At 38.8% G+C, this 21,048-nt stretch overlaps 1 protein-coding gene across 3 annotated transcripts in view; it reads left to right on the forward strand.

Annotated features, from left to right (window-relative positions):
- Nucleotides 1-19,967, forward strand: part of LOC145456291 (uncharacterized) — a 31,013-nt gene extending 11,046 nt beyond the window's left edge. Inside the window, exons 2-17 of one of the 3 annotated variants that reach the window (XM_080334369.1) lie at nt 837-2,279; nt 2,343-2,495; nt 3,608-3,687; nt 4,305-4,584; nt 5,125-5,229; nt 5,289-5,405; nt 7,155-7,268; nt 8,786-8,893; nt 10,429-10,593; nt 10,648-10,721; nt 12,054-12,180; nt 12,239-12,415; nt 15,622-15,795; nt 16,576-16,752; nt 19,566-19,742; nt 19,816-19,967. In XM_080334369.1, the coding sequence (XP_080190495.1) occupies nt 837-2,279; nt 2,343-2,495; nt 3,608-3,687; nt 4,305-4,584; nt 5,125-5,229; nt 5,289-5,405; nt 7,155-7,268; nt 8,786-8,893; nt 10,429-10,593; nt 10,648-10,721; nt 12,054-12,180; nt 12,239-12,415; nt 15,622-15,795; nt 16,576-16,752; nt 19,566-19,742; nt 19,816-19,892 (3,548 nt within the window). In that variant the 3' untranslated portion in view covers nt 19,893-19,967. Of the gene's footprint in view, nt 1-120; nt 2,280-2,342; nt 2,496-3,607; nt 3,688-4,304; nt 4,585-5,124; nt 5,230-5,288; nt 5,406-7,154; nt 7,269-8,785; nt 8,894-10,428; nt 10,594-10,647; nt 10,722-12,053; nt 12,181-12,238; nt 12,416-15,621; nt 15,796-16,575; nt 16,753-19,565; nt 19,743-19,815 lie in introns of those variants that run through there. The other 2 variants (XM_080334370.1, XM_080334371.1) reach the window with 2 other exon arrangements.
- Nucleotides 19,968-21,048: the final 1,081 nt, after the last annotated feature.

Raw genomic sequence — 21,048 nt, forward strand, 5'->3', positions numbered from 1 at the left:
TCAAATTCGTTGCCTGTAACATAACGTTGCTCTCCGCGCCTACATTTTAACGGGATAGCCGGCACGTTGTTTAACAATCGCAATGTGGATGGCTATTGTGTTGTCATTCGAATTTTTAAACGTGAACACAAATTCCAAAGCAGTTCATTTCTCGCAGGTGATCAGGTAGACGATAAGGATTTTAAAACTACATTGTAATAGAGGCGACGCCATGTCTGCTCTCCTCTGCGTTCAGTCAACGAATTGTGCAAAACTGAATTCAGCCTTCCTGGCACACTATATGTCTGGTAAAGCGAATTCGCGCTAGATGTTGATTGCGGGTATGACAGCAATTGGGATTTGTCAAATGTATAACTTCACATCGAGCCCGTTTTTGATTATTGATCGTTTGCTATAGACTAGAATTATTTTGCGCTAAATTTCGAAATTCCGGAAAATTCTCTCGCGTCACCCTTCCGAGACGTAAATGGCACACTAGTGTGTCGCGGCACACCGTTCGAGAACCATTGATTTAACCTCTTCAATGCAACCTTCCAATTCAATTCTGAGCCAAACTTGCAATGGTACTTTTAAAGATTCCAGTCATGATACACAGGAGGGATATTCTATGACTGCTACAATGGATAAATCCACATTTTCCGCATCTGCAATTACTGGATATGTTACGACCATATATAGCACCTCATTTCAACAACGAACATCCACACCTATATCCAAACGATTTCTGCAATATTCTGTCTTAGATAGTAGCCTTACTTCTGATTCAAAGCAGAATACTGCTCCCCGATATGTCCCAGTATAAACCCCTTTAGCTGTAGAAAGCATTCTTTTTACAGATACTACGTTGGCACCTATTTTTGAAGCTGAATCTTCAATGGAAAATTTCAGTACTGCTGTGTACAACCCGACAAATGCAACAGGATTGTCGTCCACCAGGGGTTCTGATCTAACTGAGGCTTCTACAGCAGCTTCTGGATCTATGTCATCGACTATTGTTAGTCGTACATTTTCGCATGATAGAGGTGGTTATCTGTCACCAAATGCCACAGTTCAACAAGGAAATATGACTACTGCAAATTCAAATTTAGGATCAAATAAAACATCCGTTATATTACGGAGTGTGTCTACATCCACTTATGTGACACAGAGCCTTTCATCAAATCCAGATCCTGCAGCAACCTCAGGGAGCATTTTGATCGGTCCCAAAATGATCAATACATCCCTATCTCCGTCTACGGCACAATCTCCCACACAGGACAGCAGTTCATATGATGATGCAGGATCTTTGCCATCAAGGAGAATACCTGCAGTAACAAAAACGTCTGAATTACCAGACACGCCCTCGACAACTACCAGGTTCTCTGATATAGATCATACATATGTACCAGTCACCACCCTTCTACAATTGTACACCATTGCAGCTGCACATGCTGATGATGTTCTGACCTCAACATCAATTTCACAAGATGTTTCCAGATCTGTTGAATCTACCCATAAACCATCTGAGACAAACACAAGTTCACCTAGAATGACGATCGCTCATTCAAAGTCAATTTCGCCTACATCCCGTTATGAAGGCACTGAGCTAAGCAATTCAACTGTTCCTCTAACTCAAAAAGGATTATCATACACCTCAACAATTGCTGACGCAGAGAAAAGATATGGGAAATTTCCATCAGGCACCGACGATTTTGAATCACCATCATACACCGTATCTACTAACAAATTAACATATGAAGTCGTATCCAGTGCTTCCAATTTGATCCAAACCTCTCTAACATCAATAGTGAACGCAACATCAATACGAAGTTTGCCTACTCTGGTATATTCCATATTGAACAATATTTCAAGTTCCAGCCATCCTGTCGATACTGCGAACCGGACTGAAGCAGAAATACGGTCTTATTCAACACATAGTTTGCATTTCCCCTCCCAGGGGCCCTTAGTTCACAGAACTTCCAGCTCAGTGACTAATCTGTTGCAGAAACAAGATAGAGAAAATGCTACGGAGGAATTGAATGAAACAACTGTAATTTCCTCAGTTTCAATGGTGGAAGCAAATGTGACTGTGAGTGTACGTAACGTCTCATCAACACCTCTCCCATTTCCTGAGTCAACAGAACCAGGTGTTCCCTATTTTACTAACATGACTGAAAAGCAGCCTCAGATGCTGCAGACATTGAATATGACAGATTCAAGACAATACATCTCGAATGGGTCACCTCCCACAACCACCAAATCTTCGCCAAGTGCAGTCTCCGTTACAATGAAAGAGACATGTAAGTATTATCCCACAGCGGTAATTCCTTACCTACTTTTGTAATGTACCTATTCATTTTTAGTATATTGCCCAACAGAATGGGTAATGTTCCAACATAACTGCTACAAACATTTTACAAAGAAATTGCGGTGGCATGCAGCTGAAGAGAAATGTGCTGAATTTGATTCTAACTTGGTCAGCATCCACAGTGCATCAGAAAATGACTTTATTTCAGGTGAAGAACATCATATAAAACTCATTCTTCATGTTGCCTGCATGTGCCAATATTTCTACAATGTTTAATATGTATTTGATAGACAAAATGCTGTTGCTGATTATATCTCGCAACAGTTTATACGCCATACAAGAATACACTGCGTAACAGTATTTTTGTTTAACTCGAATTTCAATGGCCCTTCCTGTTTTCTGGGACGCTAGAGTGAGATAGAGAGCTAAGATGAGATCGACAGCTGTCGCATGTTACATCTCAAGTCCGGCCCTTATTTTGGCACTCTCTAGACATGCCAATATGCAATCTAGAAATTTTCCACTATTAGGCTGCTTTCACTATCTTATTTGAAATGTGATTACTACCAAAGAAATATCCACATATACATAAAATAAGTTTTGCTGGAACAAATTGCGACTTACGTATAAAAAAAAAATATAAAAAGTAATTTTGCAATAACAAGGTATCACACTCATAAAGATGTGACTCTGGTATAACCTCTAGTAATGTATCAAACCTGCGAACGATAAGCGAAATAGTTTGTAAGCAGATATTTGCTATACTAGCCAAGTTCCGCAATTCTGATGTAGATTGTCAAAACATCACAGCATTTATGAGTTAAAAGATGAGATATGGTTTTTCTTCACCTATCCAAATATGTATAGACTAGACCTTAACCCACAACTTAATTATGGTGCCATATTAACAAATGGAATTTGTGCTTTTCAGTGTGTAGTGCAGTTTGGCACTGCTCCACTCCTCACCCCACTCCCGCAGCATAATAAAAATATCAAGGCAAATCAAAATTTCATCCGATTTTGTTACATCGTGATATGAGTGATGGTACCAATTTATAGTACCAGTACCCCTCGTGATAATTATTGGTCAAAAAAGTTATTTTCTCTTGAAATGAACTCCATTTCATGGCATTAATTGGCTTGATAATTTGACTTAAAATTTGAAAAACGTAATTCCAAGGTATCAAATATACCCCTGATAATAAACGATTAGCGACAGAGACATGCTTCACTATGAATACACTCTGAAAGCAAGAAACTTTCATCAGTCTCCGGTAAAATTATCCAAGTCATTATTGTTACAATTTTTAACCATTCAAGGACAAGCAAGAGTATCGCAATGGATTGGATTAAAATCTGAAAGAGGAAGCACATCTATGTGGTCTGATGGAACAGCTATGGTGAGTTCCATTATTAGCTGTAACTGAAGCAATTATTGGAAGGAAACCCAGGTCAAGTCAAAGTCAAACCGGTCCCTTCTAATTAACTTCATCAAGGTGATTATTTTTAGATGTACACTGAGGAAATTGACTTGAAATGAACATGGGCGGTTGAGCTGTTTTAAAATTCAATATTATGCGTTTTAGTGTTAGCATTTGTCTAATTGGAAGACAAAGTTGTTTCGATTCCTTTTCATTCTATCTCAATTTTGTGGTGTTTTGAAATAATAAAATTATTGATATATTGAACGGAACCAAACATGTACCAGAAATTATGATTGCAGTTCTGTAACCTTATATTTTGTAAATGATTAGGTATAGAATAAATGTTTGTATAAGTTGTTATTGTTCCTATCCTCTGGCTGAGAAGGTAATTTGAAACGAGTCGATAATATTGGTTAAGACACAAAAATTGATAACAAATTTTGATCCAGGCTTTCCATGTATGTATTATATAGTGCACCTTGTCTAGGAGCAGTTGTCCGTGGCTGCCATAACTATGGAAATGTTAAATGTTTGAATATGTAAACCATATGCTTAGAGAATGGTTATTGGTTACTTATGATCTATTATGTTAGGACTATCACAACTGGAGAAGAAGGGGCGAAAACAGGAAAAAAACAAGGTGCGGAATGCTGCTACAGAAAGCCGCCAAATGGTCTCTCACTGTTTGCAACAAAAAGAGGAGGCAGTTTGTTTGCAAGATGGCTATTCCGGACAGTACGACATCTGCTGGCAATGCTGCCACCATTGCTTCTTACACACCACCCGTAGATAGCACAGACGTCCATAGATTACAAACTGAGACAAGACTTAATCTACCCACCTCAGATTTCCTGATTACTGATATAATAACAGGTATAAGCATTTTTGGAATTTGTTTTCAATATCGTAATTATTCATATCATTTTTCGTGGGATCTTTCGGCTCTTGAAACTTTTGAAGGGTGATGCATACAAAAAAATATACCAGTCAGGGTAAAAGTGTATTGTGATAATAGGTCAATTTCAAATTGTGAAGATTACATGTTGAATTTTACCGATGAGTTGCAATTCATTCCAGTTGACAAACCAATATAATGACCATTGCGCAGTCTCTATACTTAATTTGTCAGATAAATATAGATATCATGATGTTATTCCTTTTATTTTGAAATTTTCTTATTATCAAAGAATTTGTGATCATTGTATTGATTAAATTTCCTGAACTTTCCATTTTCTGAGGTAACAATACTCGTATGATCTGAAATATCAACCCTCGCTTCCATTTCAATTCCAATCTAATTTCCTACAGGCATTCGAATGGATCATATAATACATATAATATTCTGATTTTGCACTTGGAGCATGGTTGAGGCCGTATTCAGCTGATCAATTGTATTCGTCAACTTTGTTTTAGCATGCGATGCAGAAACATGTCTAAATGGGGGGAAATGCTCAGAAGTGGAATCAGCGCCCTTGTGTAATTGCGCCGAGGGATTTGATGGAGTCATTTGTGAAATAGGTAGAGTTTGTTGAGGGTGTTTTAGATTCATTGTAATCAGCTTTCCTGTAAATATTCAGATGTGGATGAATGCTTCAATGGAAAATGCGACCAGTTTTGTACTAATACCTTTGGTTCGTACATATGCTCTTGCGACATTGGGTTCCGTTTGGATGAAACTGGAGAAAGTTGTACAGGTAATAATGTGCATTTATCATTATCTTTATCCGTGGTTCCAATTCTAATATATACATCTGTTCAAGACACACAATATACGATGTCCTGTAGTGAACAAATAGGTGGATGGCGAAACAATTAAGCGTAGACTGTCGGCCTTCTGGTATTACTAGTATAAATGTCCGATATTACAGTGTTCGATATCTCAAGTCTTTATTTTAGGCACTTTCCTCGCCTTTTTCATTCTTCCATTTGCTCCCGCTTCACCATATCTTTATCATAAGCTTTTTGTTAATATTAGTATGGTAGAAAGTGGTAGTACCGCGTAACTCCCATAACTGACTGGTGCGCCATGGTCGAAAATTACCTTCTGGTATAAGCTACTTCGAAACATACTTTAGCTTTTACTATGCAGGTCCAGATTTAAGGAATCCATCACACGATATCACAAACTCGGTAACATGTGTTAATAGCGCAGGCAGGACTAAGAGGTATTCAGTTTTGAATGAAATGTTACAATTATGAAAGAGTTCCATGAAAAAAGAACGCGGAAAATCATATCTTGAACAGTAGAGAAGTAAATGGTCGACGGTTTCGGCGATATTGCAATGATTACAGAGCGGAGTATCTGAACATCCTGTTCTAAATAAATGAGCATAAAGCCTACAGTGACCGGATGACGGATGACGGAAATTTATGACCTCAAATTGCCGATTTTTTTGCATTTACGGGACTTTTTACGGGACTTTTGATGCAACTCTTTTTTGTAAAGACGGTGTAAGAGTAGCGAGACAGGAGAGATTAGGGTCCGGATAAAAATCGGTGGTTGTATTTAGGGCTGTTCAAAATCGAGTACCTGAGTGATTCGATTCTGAATCACATAATATGCCTCGGGTCGAGTCGAGTAACGAGTATCACCCATTATGACGTCATAACATAATGTTATACGTCAAAGCTCAAACATGTACCGTTTATGCCACCAAAAAGAATAAGCTGCCAGTTATCCGTCTCATAAAAGATACTTGGGTATTTTTTGACCATACCGATTTCATTCCAGCTGGGGACAATGTTGTGGGATAATCATGACTTTGGAAATGTGCTATGCCCAGTAACCTTCGTAGCTTTTTACCAGATGTTTCGTACACTACGATACCGCCAATCAAGGTTTCAAGGCTTCAACAGTGAAAAATAGTATCGAAACTATAATTCTCATTGATAAATTGACTTTTAGCGCTGAGAAGCGTATAATTTCAGTACTCGAAAAAATCGTATTTTACTACTCTACTCGACTCGAATCATCAAATTTATTATTCGATTCAGATTCGAGTACTCGAATCATTGTGCCCAGCCCTAGTTATATTATTTATAATCACAAAATGTACAATCCGATACACAAGACATAATGCGCAATGCAACGTAATTAGCAGATAGAATAATACTTAAACGAACAAGTACAATATGAACTACTGTGTTAAGAAATTATTGCCCAACAATTATGCATGAAAACTCAAATATAGATAGTCTTTGTTCGAAAAAGATTTCACAGATCAACAGATTGTGGTATTATATTTTGATTAAATGTTTATTTCAAAAGTATTTTCTCTCTTCATATTATATCAGTTTATTTGTATCACCATTTATATTGCCAAAATGTATTTTCTAGAATCTATATGATACCCGATCATATTATCATATGTAAGAAATTTCTGTAAAACTCCAACTCAACAATTGAAGTTCTGTACCTACAAGAATCTCTTCTAACACAACAGTTCACCATGCAGACTTGTGCGATTCTGAAAGATGTCTCAATGGAGGCACTTGTATCCCGAACTCTGGAGAATGTTTATGTTCCCAAGGATTTGTGGGTACGAGATGTGAGATAGGTGAGATTGCAATTTTCCAATTCTTTGCAGAGCTTGAACATTTTCTGTCAACTTTCGTTTCACCGTCTGTCAGGGACGTTATACTATTTGTGAACTGATTTAGTGTGATCTTTGTGATCGTTTATACTGTAAATTACACAAAAAGATGGATATGATACACTAGTAGCACTGTGTTGTTGCTTTCAAGCCATGAACATGATCTGGAGTATGATTCCAACTATTTTCAGTGATAGGCAGGCGCGTAGCCAGGGGGTCAGGGGTCAAACCCCCTTTTTGAAACGCGAAACTCCGCTCTTTTGGAAATGAACATTATGACACTAATATTCAGTTGCAATTCAAGAAGTCAGTGTTTCGTGCGGCCAATTAGCGAGAAGCGTGCTGCTAATTAGCGAGTTTCGTCTCTGAACAATGTAACACGACGCGATCACCCGCAGAGATGATCGAGAAACTAAGTCATTGATTGCCACGCGCGCGGCATCGTCGCTGGTCTGATTTATCGCGTCTCCAACAAACCTAGTTCCACTGGCTTGAAGAATCGCATCTGCAATCAGCCGGTGCGCATTATACCATCATTGACCTACACAATTGCATTTGCATTGGTCTGGTGCGCACGATGTCATCGCTGGCCTACACAATCGCATCTGTAATAGACCTGGTACGAAAGATATCATCGCTGACCTAACTATCGCGTCTCGGGCCTAGCATGCTGTGGCTTGCTATGGCTTGGAGACCATGCCGTTAAGTGTATGATGATTAGCGATTGCGATTGAAGAGGGACATCGCGAAACTGAATGGCATCAAATGTCCGCAAACAAGTACGTGCGTAATGGATTTTCGATAATACTTGTTAACATATAACCATCAGAAGGTTTGTGTCAAGGCTTGATTTATTAAAGATGAGAAACGTATGAACCACCTGTAATCCGTGTCATTATAGAGCAGATTCCATAACAACTCGGACACTTGGACTTGCGCAAATCGTCTCCGAGGTAACGGAGCACGCGTCGATAACCTAACCAGTAACCACGCGTATATTTAATTATTCATGAGAGATCAGGGACTCGCTAATTGACAGCACTTCCGGACTCGTTGACAAGCTTATCAAACGTGTAAGTTCGACAGCGCGATGATATTGTATAATCGGCATTTACGCATGTACGTAACCCTAATGAATTGATGCTATACAAGTAAATTTGAAAAAAATCGACCCCCTTATTTTTCGGCTGGCTACGCGCCTGGTGACGGGCATGGCATTTTAACATATCTAACCCAACCACAGAATGAAACATGCCACTAGTCACCTGTATGATAAGTTGGTCACAACTGACATCTAAAGTCTAGTTCTCTGAGAATTTGTAAAATATGTGAATAATACTAAAAATTCAGAACAAATTTTAGTTGATGTTGATCCCCAACCATCAACTGTCGTCAGACTGTTGGTTCATACACAGAGTTTACGGTCCGAGTTTATTTATTACTGACACTTATTCAGGTATGATATGACTTTTCAATCACAGAGACTTGTAGCCCTACATCATGCTTAAATGGTGGCACATGTATTCCTGGGATGGAAAGATACTCTTGTTTGTGTGCAGACGGATTTGCAGGTCATAGGTGTAAGGCAGGTACGTGCAATGCAAGTGTATGTGTAAAGTAAGCCGACAGTAGGGCTCTTCAAAAATGACTTTTTTTCTCAAATCGTTCTGGCTACTTGATAAAATTGTTAGGTTACCTAATTTAGGCCTACACACCAAATTTGGTTCAATTCCAACCAGTAGCCGCATTGCTACAGAAGAAGAAAGTTTCTATTTATTATATAAAAATAAATAGCATAAAATTTGAAAATTTTCTGTTCACCCCATGAAAGTGTTAGGTTGTGTATAGAAACGATGCTCACCAAATTTGGTTCAATTTCAACCAGTGGAAGCGGAGTTATGGCCGTCGAAAAATTTGGATTATGAATAAAATAGTATTTACGGTGACCAATTCTTTACTTATTTATTATAGTGGTGCCACCGTAAATACTATTTTATTAAAATCCAAATCCAAGATATTGAGCGTCGAAATGCCCTAAGATGGCATAATAGCACACTAAAACAGTGGTTCTCAATCGCTGCTGCCGGTCCGTGGCAAGCTTCCTGCCGGTCCGCCAAATATATTAGAATTTCCTGTCTCAATTCTAAAACGCAAGAAGTTGGACGTCCGGTAATAAGATAAATTAAACAGCAACTTGATGATGATTAATTTAGAAGTTTAGAACGTAATTTCCGCATGGTGTCGTAATAGGCAATTCATGGTATACTTTGAGCGTACGTGAAAAAACTTCGGTAAATTCCGACAGTGCGATTAAGCGTGATATACAGATTATCTAATTATTACTATGCGGCTCACGGCCCGCAGCCGCAATATTCATAACCATGATCAGCAGTTTTTTTTATTTTCCTCCTCTCAAGACGTTGTACCATGCAATACACACGACAGAATGCAATGTAGTAGTGCACAGATGACGATAACGGGTGGGTAACGAGTGGACAATGGACATCTGTATATGGTTCCCATATTCTGACGAAGAAAAAAGGTTGTAACTTTTTCTCGACTACCTGGAAACCGCTTTTTTACGATACATTTGTGGTGCTGACTAAAACAATGGGTCATCAGTTCGACTCGACCTCCGCTTTTCCCGATTTTTACGAAACTTTGTCGTACGCTGTCATACGCTGCGTCGCGGTCGAGTTTTTAATGCCATTTTCATACTTTTTCTACAAATAGAAGACATTCAGGTGCCCTCCGAGTACACTTTCAATTTATTGGAAAAACAGGACAAAACCTCTGAAAAGAGGACGTATGCTAACCCTACATATATGTAGGATTTAGTGAAGAGACGAGGGAACATGGGAACAATGACCATGACCTGTTTATCAATTTAACATTGACCTCAGATGTCGCAGGCTAAATTAGCTATTTCTTGTCCGCAATTCAGGACTCAATATTGAACTATAACAGTCAATTGAGAATCAGTTTATGCTCAGCAACTTCAGTTTCAATCTATTACTATCAAACATCACCAATACACTACTCGTGCTATTGTAGGACATACATACAAGCATCGCTGTGAACCTTCATAATAATAATATAATGCGATACTATTATTATTTCACAGATATCAAAACACCATGCATGACTGGCTGGCTCAAGTTTGAGGGATATTGCTATCAAGGGCAAAGAGACAAGCTTCCATGGTTAGAAGCTGAGCAATATTGCAACGATCGCTACAATGCAACGCTACCCAGTGTCAACTCGATACACGAAAATAGATTCCTTAACCGTGAGTGACACTCTCGACGTTCTAAAAGTCACATTCAACTGATTAAAATTTCAGGTTTCGGCAATAACTTTCAATGGCTCGGTTTGTCTCAATTGCAAAGACGGCGATGGACGGATGGTTCCCCTGTAGTATGTATAACAGCCTCTTTATAATAATGTTCTAATATTATTTTCCATAAAAGGTGGTAGCCTACTGTGAATATGTAGTGAGCTCCAAGTGGGTGTCATACATTTCCAAACAGATTACAGTAACTTATAGTAAATACAGGAGGACATGAATAATTAAAAAGAAGTCAAATGAATAACTATATGAAGAATTTGTAGGGATATGTCTTAACCACGTTTTAATCGTATCAGTAGAATTCGACTACAGTTAGAACTAAGCGGTAGGAATCCGTTGACCGTGACCGATGTAGGACCACTAATAGCATTATAAAAAGGAAAGGAATCCTGTCACAGCTCGTGTTCGTATTTGCAGTTGTTATTTTGTGTAAAATCAATTTGTTCACTTGCATTAAAAGAAAATACAAATGGGGCTACTCCATCATCCAAGATCCTATCTGTAAATTGGAGATATTAAATCCAATGCCCCCCTAAAATGGAGGCAGAAACAATCCACTTTTCCAACTCAAATAGAGGATGCTAATATGAGTATTAGGGCGGATCACTAAAGCTACTAGAGCAGGGGTGTAAAACATAAGGCCCGCGGGCCGCATCCGGCCCGCCAGACGATTTCGTTCGGCCCGCGAAGTAATTCTGACTAGATTGAAAAATTATTTTATCCAACACATTTGTAAAAAATATTGAAATTTTCTGCAGTAAATACTTTCATAAAGTAATCCCTCAAGACAGCAAATGTAGAGCAGTTTCAATTGTTCATAGGTCACATTATAACCAACCGACTATGGCGTTGTGATTTCACTCTATAATTCGAAAAAGCAAAAAGTGCACACCGAGTTCAGAGTTTTATTGAAAAAGGACTCTGAAGTAGTTATTCACAGAAGCGAAAACGCCAATGTGGAACAGGTATATGCAGTTTACATGGAAAGTATATTATTTATTACACAAAAATACAATTCAAATATCTCTGATCGCACTGCTGTGTCGTTTCCACCCTATCGGTCCCCGAACTCGAGATTAGGTTAGTAACCTGTGATTCATTCTGACCGTAATCGTATTTTTGCCAGTTTGATTGTTCGCGAATAAGGGTATTGCAACAAGCTATAATAAAACCCCTATGAGCTGTGTATTTTTTCTCTATATAAGCTTGATAATGAAGAATTCAAGTGAAAATCAAGGCCATACTGGTAACATTTTGGAATGAGTTGAATGGTCCGCTCCGCGACGGATTTGAAGGCTTGAATATGGCCCGCAACGCAATTTGAGTTTGACCCTGTACTAGAGTAGACTTTCTTCATAATACCTGTTGCAAAGGGATACTGATTTTACTCTGTAATACAGACTTTCAGAAACTGGAAAAAGTCAAACCCTACGGATGGTTGTACGCTTATGTCATCCTCACAAAGCGGGATGTGGAACACAGTGAAATGTTTCCAAAGGGTTGGATTCATTTGTAAAGTCGCACCTGGTAATATGACCATTATCCTTATGAAATCAGACTTATGCCAATTTTGCTTGCTCCTCAGTTGGTTGCAGAAAATTGCCGGCTGTATCGTTCGCTCGAGTACACAATCTGAGAGAAGTGTACAGTCTTGGGGAAATTGCACAATATTCCTGCCAGAGTGGCTACAAACCAACCAGTCAAACTATAGTAGAATGCTTGTCAAGCGGACTATTTTCGGAGCCTGATTTCCAATGTGTTGGTAAGTTTTAGAGGATTTAGTATGTGTGTGTGATAATGCTGATTGTGATAGGCGTAATTTGTTTATTTACCTTGCATCGGTACATATGCGACAACAATATTAGCACTATGTACCAGGGCTGTAACCAAGTCACATGGTTCCGAGACACGAGTCAATCTTACTTTTGTGGTTTTGACTCGAGTCAAGTTGAGTCATTTTCAATTAATCACCGAGTCGAGTCCGAGTCCAAGTCACCGTTTTAAAGGTCAAGTCCGAGTCATTGTGTTATGACTCGAGTCCGAGTCCAAGTCACAGTATTGAAGTCATGTTCAACTTATGTTTTCAATCCTGCTTGGGTGATATCGAATTCCCTGCTTGCCAAACATGCTTATTTTGTCCCTATCATAGTCTTGGCACATGTTTATTTAGCCAGATTACGGACAGTTCCTGGCCTCATTTACCGATGCTACAGATAGACGAGACAGGCCGCCAATATGATAGCTTTACTAATCTTAGAACTTTAAATCAAATATCTGTCTTTTCAGTATGATATATCACAAATACAAGCATTCAGTTTTTATTACGAGCACATCGACGACCGCTCACAAATAGCTTATAGAGAATTAATGAATTCACGTCTACATACTATCTGATAGAGAACCAACGAATTCACGTCTACATACTATTTGATAGAGAACCAACGAATTCACGTCTAGATACAAGCTGGTAGAGAATCAACGGATAAACGTTAAGTAGAGGTGCATTTTTGCTTTCACATTATCAGGTGGTTGACCAGAAAAACGTCAACTTTCCTGCTCAGCTCCCGAAATAGTCGCCAGAGCGTTACTTTAGTGCTGATTTACTGTTATCTTAGTCGAATTCGCCCTACATTTACCAAAAATTCTCAAAAATGAGGACAAAATCTCTAGAAGGAGGCTACTTCTTAAAATTGTTAGATTATCTAAAAGAACTTAAATTTGGCTCAATTCTAACCAGTAGAAAGCAATGCCAAGAGAAAATATTTCGGATTAATTACAAATTGAGACTTTCGAATTTTACCGGCTACCTCATGATATTGTTAGATTGTGTAAAAATATGATTCATAGCAAATTTGGCTCAATTCCAACTAGAAGAAGCGAAGTTATTATAGTGGAATATTTTGGATATGAAAAAATAGTCGACTTACTAGTATGTAATTATATTATATGAAATCCAAAATTTTCTCCTCTCGTATCATTGATTCTACTTTTTATATAATTAAGCCAGATTCAGTGTTCTTTTTATGCAACGTAACAATTTTATCAAGTAGCCACCCAGTAGAATAAACAAGAAGTTATTTTTGATCAGCCCTATTGTACAAACATCACACAACATTAGCCATTCAATATTACTCACGTGCACAATGCACATACCTAACAAAACGTCAAATGGACGGAGGGTATTGTGTGTTTTCACAGACAGCAGATCAAATCAGTGAGTTAAACTTCAAAAATACTAAAGTGGAGATCCTCAGATATGTTAAAGCGGCATGTCCTTAGAATAATCCACATCCACTGGATACAAGTTCCACTGGTGCATTCTACACATGAGCGAATCAGCCTCTTCCAAGTAGGCTACTTGACCATCTGAGTCATTTCATTGCCTCTAATTAAACTTTGCTTCGATTGTTTGCTTGTATAATTGATAAGTCTTGAGTACTATGATGGCGTAGGATCTATTACCTCTTTATCACTGGATGATTTTGTACAATGCACTGCTACTATGTACCATTGTCTTTTGTTTTTACGGCGGCATATCTGATATAACACGAGTGCAACGAAAGCAGTGGTGACAAATAGCGATGTCGCCAGAATTCGTCACATGCGTTGATCTAACCATTGTGATTCGCAAATTTCTTCACCTGCAAGTCATATAAAATAAGCCAAGTCAATGACTTGAGTCGAGTCATGCGTAATGACTCGAGTACAAGTCGAGTCAATCCAAATATTGACTCGAGTCGAGTCGAGTCATTTTCCCATTTCAAGAAAATGACTCGAGTCAAGTCGAGTCACAAAAAAATCGAGACTCGAGTCATTACAACCCTGCTATGTACCTTGTTTTAAATGATATTGTGAACTCTCATCGCTGTACGCAACTTAACAGTGAACATCGTATTCTGTTTATCCAACTCGCATAGGTACATATGCGACATCTATAGTGTAGCACCGTTTACCTTATTTTAAATCAGTGGTTCTCAACCGAGGGTCCGCGAAGCATTTTCAGGGAGTTCGCGAAGCCTCTGAATTTACAAAATAGTTGATAACCTAATTCACGAGGCAGTTTCGCTTCATTTCTAGTAGAACTCACATCAACAGAATGGCCGTCTGAGATGAAATATCCTGCTGTGCAGACTAATTTTTGATGCTAAATTGCCAATAGTGATACTGATAAACTGATACAAATATTTTGCTGTATAGAGATTTTTTGTTAGGGACTATGTAAAAAGTAAATAATTGGATTAGTAAAGTCAATCACGGTGACTTCGAAATATTTACAAAAATCCATTCTCTCCTGTGATTTAGGCATACATAATAATTTTTCGATAATAACGTCAAGATGAGCTGCTAGGTAGAAATGAACAGGCTTGTCGTTATATGTTCAATAAAAAGTTGATTGTCAATTTTGGTGTCATAATTGTTGCGATCATACCCAAATGTGTCGTCGGTAGCGTTACGCGTCATTATTACATTCGACACCACATTTCTTTGTCTGAGTCGGTTTTCAGCACTCGTTGATATGAAATAGAAGGTACGGATTTTCAAGACACGACCACGCATTTCAAGAAATGCAGTTGCAGAATTCGCTTTGAAATGATAAAAGTCAACCCAATTTCTACATAAATAGTATGATGCTATTTTCAAGGAAAGTCATTTTGTTGCTGTTTATCACTATCCTTACAGTTATCATTTACACAAGACAGTTGTGCTTCGTTACCGACCACCTCTGGGAAATGTAGTCTGCGATTGCTAAAGAAGCCTTTTCAAACTTTTCAGCCCTCCATGCCTACTCCCACCTGAAATAGATCTCACAGGCCTTGGAACTCACTACTTCTTGTAATTTATACTTTTACTTCTACTTGTGTACCAACACTTACTACTTTGACGATCCCTGGATATTTGCCAGTCTTTCAATGTGCATCAGTTTTGCTGGGATTTTAAAAGTATATAATGTCACATTGTCACATACAGGAACGTGCCCTTCACCCCCGAACGTGCGGAATGCAATCAGCCCGCTCTTGTCGGAGTATTCTGTTTCGGACACCATTAAATATGCCTGCAACTCCGGTTACAGACTAGAAGGAGATGCATTCATACGGTGTAATCCGGATTTGACGTGGACACAGCCGCAGTTTAGATGCGCAGGTATGTTTGACAATCGTGACCTGAGGTGGTCAGTTACAAAATACGTCTCCTTTTAGAAGACAAGTGGATTATGTCTATTCAAACTGCTTGTCCATCTGTATACGTTTTTCGACTACTTTTGAAACCCGACTGCTTACTTTTTTCTTTTCGATTTTGTCACGCCAAAAGAGTATTTGATTAGATTCGCTTCTATATTTCTTGAGTGAAATTGATATGGCAACTAGACGATGCAGACCCAATATCCCGATACCAGGTTACTGCACCTATTTGTATCTCATTACTCATTCTTCGCTGGCCTCGAAGATGCATTTGGCAATTCACACTGACACTGTCACTGACTTTGTCGATTAAATAACGAAAGTCTGCGACTAGTATGGAATCTACCTGCTTGACTATTTTGTTTGCTTGTTTTTTCCATCCAAATTATATTTTTCATGTCTCAAAACCGATACTTTTTCTTGTAATTGAGCAGGAATTTACCACATTTAGAGAGAGAGAGAGACAGCCTTTATTTTCATCCAGCCAAAATACATAACAAACAGACAGCATTGATGGTGCTACAGAAAATATGCATGCACATGCACAGTATTCGGTATCAGATAAGAATGATCGATACGATCGTGAAGGTCAACTAGTCTGATCACGCCCGCATCAAACAGATACACTTGTCTCTACACTTGTCCGCATTACTTCTACCTGTATTGTGTAGCAACAAAGACTACTTTTGTCCGCCTCTGATGGTGACATGGTGGATTTATAATTGGCACCGCTATTTTGCAGCTCTATGGTGCTATGATCCTCCGAAGGTAGCGGGCGCGTCATGGTCCGGTCGCAGAACGAGAGTCAGACTACCAGTCGGAAGTTATCTTCGTTATATTTGTAAAAGCGGAAGTGGTGAATACAAGCTCCAGTGTGGATCTGATGGAAGATTTGAAACTCCAAATTTCAGCTGTGGAGGTATGCAGAGGCGTAGCAGCCACTAAGCGCATATGGCTCTGCGCCATGGGCGGCAGGCCGGTAGGGGGTGGCAAAATGGGAGGTGAATACCTTATGCGATTATAACACATCGTGTTACGTTGCAAGCGGTTACAAGGCTGTCCAGAGTAGTGTAGGGAAGGGGGCAAAAGGGTCGCAAAGCCAAATATTTTTTAATTAGTCACGAATTGATACCTTTAATTTCCTTATCATTAAAGATGAGAATTACTGACATGAAACCGCTATGCAGAATACAGGATGTAGCCTACATTGTCTATATTAACGGTTAACGGTGATCAATGATATGACAAATACCAAAACAAACATCATATATATTGTGTCGTCACTATTAAATACATTGTAATTCCGGGTACGCGTTATCGGATTGAAAAGATTGTCAGCCGTTTCTATCACTAAATTCAATATAATCAGCAGGTTTTGTTGCAAATAGTAATTAAAAGTAACTAGTAATGCCACACGGTTCACTGATCTCATAATATTTCATGAGACCGTTCTATAGAACCGGCTGAATTCAACCACTGGTATACGGTCAATTTGGGCAAAAAAGTTTCGCATTCCCGCTTGACTTTTTTCCTCTAACTGTCCAATACAGAATGTTTTCGCAATCGTTGAATTCGAGATGCAGTAGTAAGTAGGCACAAGCTATCACAAATTGTTTGGACAATATCAAACTTGATAGTCTGATACCCCGCGATGTTACTATGTGTACTGTTGAGTTTAATGTTTGAATTTCGATGTAGTAACTATCGGCGGTGTGTTGTGGACTGAGAGGATGAAGTACCAATACTTTTTGAAGTGCTCAAGTATGTTATGACTGGGGCGGATTTTTTTTGTTGACATGTCAAAATTTATCAAAGTTGTCAAAATTGTAGCGTTAGGTCAAAATTTGTCAAAATTATTCATGAAGTCAAATTTTTTTTGACATCTTCATTTCGTTTGTATCGTAGATTTTGCACTGTCGGGTGAACTTATCGTTTGATATTTTACAGTTTGTAGCCTACTTTATAGGCCTACCGTTGTAAACGATTATTGGTCTGCTCATTGTGAATCACAAACGGTCAAACAAAACAAATAGGTAGACATGGTATTATGGTTAACGTACCGCAATATCCTATCTGAAGAAAGACTTCCTGGGCATTGCATCATTCTTATATCACGAAGCGCATGATGAAAAAATGGGATGTAGACAACATTGTCACAATGAGAAACACGATGTGTGACCAGCAAGGTACACACAACTTGAGTGTTGGCAGCCAACAACTGCTACTGTTGAGCGTCCTTGGCAAGCTTCTTAGTAAGGACATGCACTTCCTACCCACGAATGTTGGAAAGTATCTCTCGTTTTACTGCAAGAAAATTTAATTATTTCCTCCATAATATGTATCGTAACCACTGGAATTCTTCATAGGACCAGATTTCGTTAAAATATGGTTTTTATCATGTAAAAAGTTGCCTGTTTCTAAGCCAGAAACGATTTTTCAGGCCAAAGTACTTCGTTAGGACAGCCAGTTCTAACCAGAAATGAATATAAGTGGTACAATTTTAACAATATGTGGGAAAACACCTAATGTGCATACGTAAGGTCAAAATTTGGTCAAAATTCTGTTTGTTTATGTCAAAAAAGTCAAAATTAATATTTTTTTGGTCAAAATTGACCTTTTTTTAGGTAAAAAAAACGCCCTAGTTATGACAATATACTTGTGCCATTCAGTCACGTGGTCACAACTCAACTTATATTTCAAAAACTATGATTCCAAATTATACTGTCGTTCGATGTAAAGTAGTGCTTGGATAGCCCATATGAAATTTGTGAGTCTGATTGTAATTGCGTTTTGGCTCCTGTGTTGCCATAAGGAAGTGGTATTTCGATAATTGTACCTATGTAGTAGTGGTAGCACTAGTCTTTTTGCGTTAATCACGTCCTGAAATTTCGACAACTTTCGCCGGCGATTGAGCAACGAATCTGCGACACATGACTTCTTCAAACTACTTTTAAGTGCGTAAATTATCTTGCAGCAGACGTTTTGTGTGCGCCGTACTTCTATTCCGAGTTGTCTTGAATATCGACATTTCTTCTTGGAATTGAATAGCAATTTACGACATTACTGCTACTTCTGCGTGAGAGGCATCAACGACTACTTTAAATACCTGTCGTTGCGGCGATTCGTGGAGTGGATTCGTAAATGGAGCTGTAGATAGAGCGGATTTTCTCATTTTCGTAACCCAGACTCATCCTGCATCGCTTATACTTTTATAAATCGGAGTCCGACAAAATCCAGCAGAAACGAAAATCCAATGCTTTCTCGTTCCCCAAGAAACAACGCACTACAATCCGACATTCGAAGCAATCTTGATATCCGAAGCCAATCCGGCTCCGACTGTTGTGCCCGCTCGTGATCACCGCTGCTTTGTATTTCACGATTTGTGACAACGCTTAATGGCTTCATTTGTGAGCTCTAACTGCAGTGAATAATTATTATCGATTCGTTACGGATTTCCCACGCACTATGAAGCGTAATAAAAAAAGATATCCATTGTCCGTCTACAAATGCTAATCAAGACGAAATTTCGAAATAAAGCGACAGTGAACCATAGCGTCCTTAAGGAAATTGAAGTACTGTAAACATTAAACAATAAACATACAACAAATCAACAGTGCAGCGCACAAATGAAGCAGAGCTGTATTATTTCATTTGCATTCAAACCAAATAATGTCGATCACTTGAATACAGTACGCTTTGTAAATGCATGTTTACGGATTCATTTTATTGTAGAAAGCTGCGGAGACCCTCCCAACGTACGGCACGCGACACCGACAGTGCGAGCACGTGGCGCTGATGCCGTATATGTCTGCAATCGTGACTTCGGGTTTACATCTTCGCTCAGAGCAGAATTTAGCATCAAATGTGTCAATGGTGTTTGGGAGAAACCGCGATTCGATTGTCCGCAGCGTAAGTGAAATATCTACGATTCATACACATTATTGAACAGCGTATCGTGAACAGATTTATTTTGTGTAAACAGAGACTGATGGCTTCTTGTTTGGCGGCAGAATGAGACCTGGACGTCGAAGAAGGCCTAGGTCCCGGCGAAGACGCTGATTTGTATATGGATATATACGTGTGTTGCCGCTGCACTTCTTTCGAAGATATACGCAATACGATGATTGAATTTTCTTTGTGTAATGGAATGTTGTTTGATTCGTCCAGTAGAACGTATGCAATACAGTGACTACACAGTTAGCAACAGCAACGCAGGTTGCAGTGAAAATGACTTTTTTTAATCAAAAAAAGGGGTTTCTTAAATCCCGACAAATGACCAGAAACTTCATAAATATTGAATTTAGGGGATTGCTCCCATTTTCCAGCCGGCAACCCCCCGATTTCCGTGCGCGAGGGGGTAAAATTGCATATCTCGGCAACATAGCAATTCGACCCCGACATGGGATGCAATTTATAAATTAGCTATGGAAAGCGGTTCTTCCCCGTTTCATCAAATGTCATGCAACGACACTCTTCCCCATGTTAAGGCCTATTCAGACGATGCGTGGTTGGTGTTTTTAATTGGCAGTGTCAATTAATTTAGCGTCAACGCCGGTGGTGTGAGAAGGTTTAAGGCAGTGATGAGCGGAGTGTGCTATTTTTCAGTCCTAGTCGAGTCCTGAAAATTTCCAGTTCAGTCAATCTCCATCCTGATCTTAAAATATTTTTTAAATTCACAGTCCAACTCCATTCAGATCCAAAAATTGTTAAAATCTGAAATCCAACTCTATAACTGAAAAATGATTAACCACGTTACAGAGAATGATTGAACTTCGTGTAATAAAGCCCGGGTCTGATATACACAACGATTATCAACTTCTCCAGTATGCCTACTACTAAGTGATCTTCATTCTGCGTTACAACAACAAAACCGCTAATCAAAACTGGCACGATCCCTGTTTCTACCTCAATAATCACAACATGTATAATAAGCTACATATATGCCTACATACAGGAGGAATAGTGAACAATAAATTTATTATCAGGGGATCACTATGCTCAACAAACTGGTTATAGTAGTTGCATGGACAATTCAATAAACTAAAGGTGAACGATAACCAGTGACGGTATACCTTTGTCACATTTGTGAACATTTTCCGCCTGACTATTCTGACTATAGGGCTGGGCACGATGATTGGAGTACTCGAATCTGGATCGAGTGATAATCCTGATGATTCGAGTCGAGCAGTAAGGATGAACTTTTCGAGTACTGAAA

This window comes from Botryllus schlosseri, chromosome 14 (genome assembly GCF_051294905.1).
Source record: "Botryllus schlosseri isolate E-star chromosome 14, Bs_hap1, whole genome shotgun sequence".
In the NCBI taxonomy this organism is placed as follows: domain Eukaryota; kingdom Metazoa; phylum Chordata; class Ascidiacea; order Stolidobranchia; family Styelidae; genus Botryllus; species Botryllus schlosseri.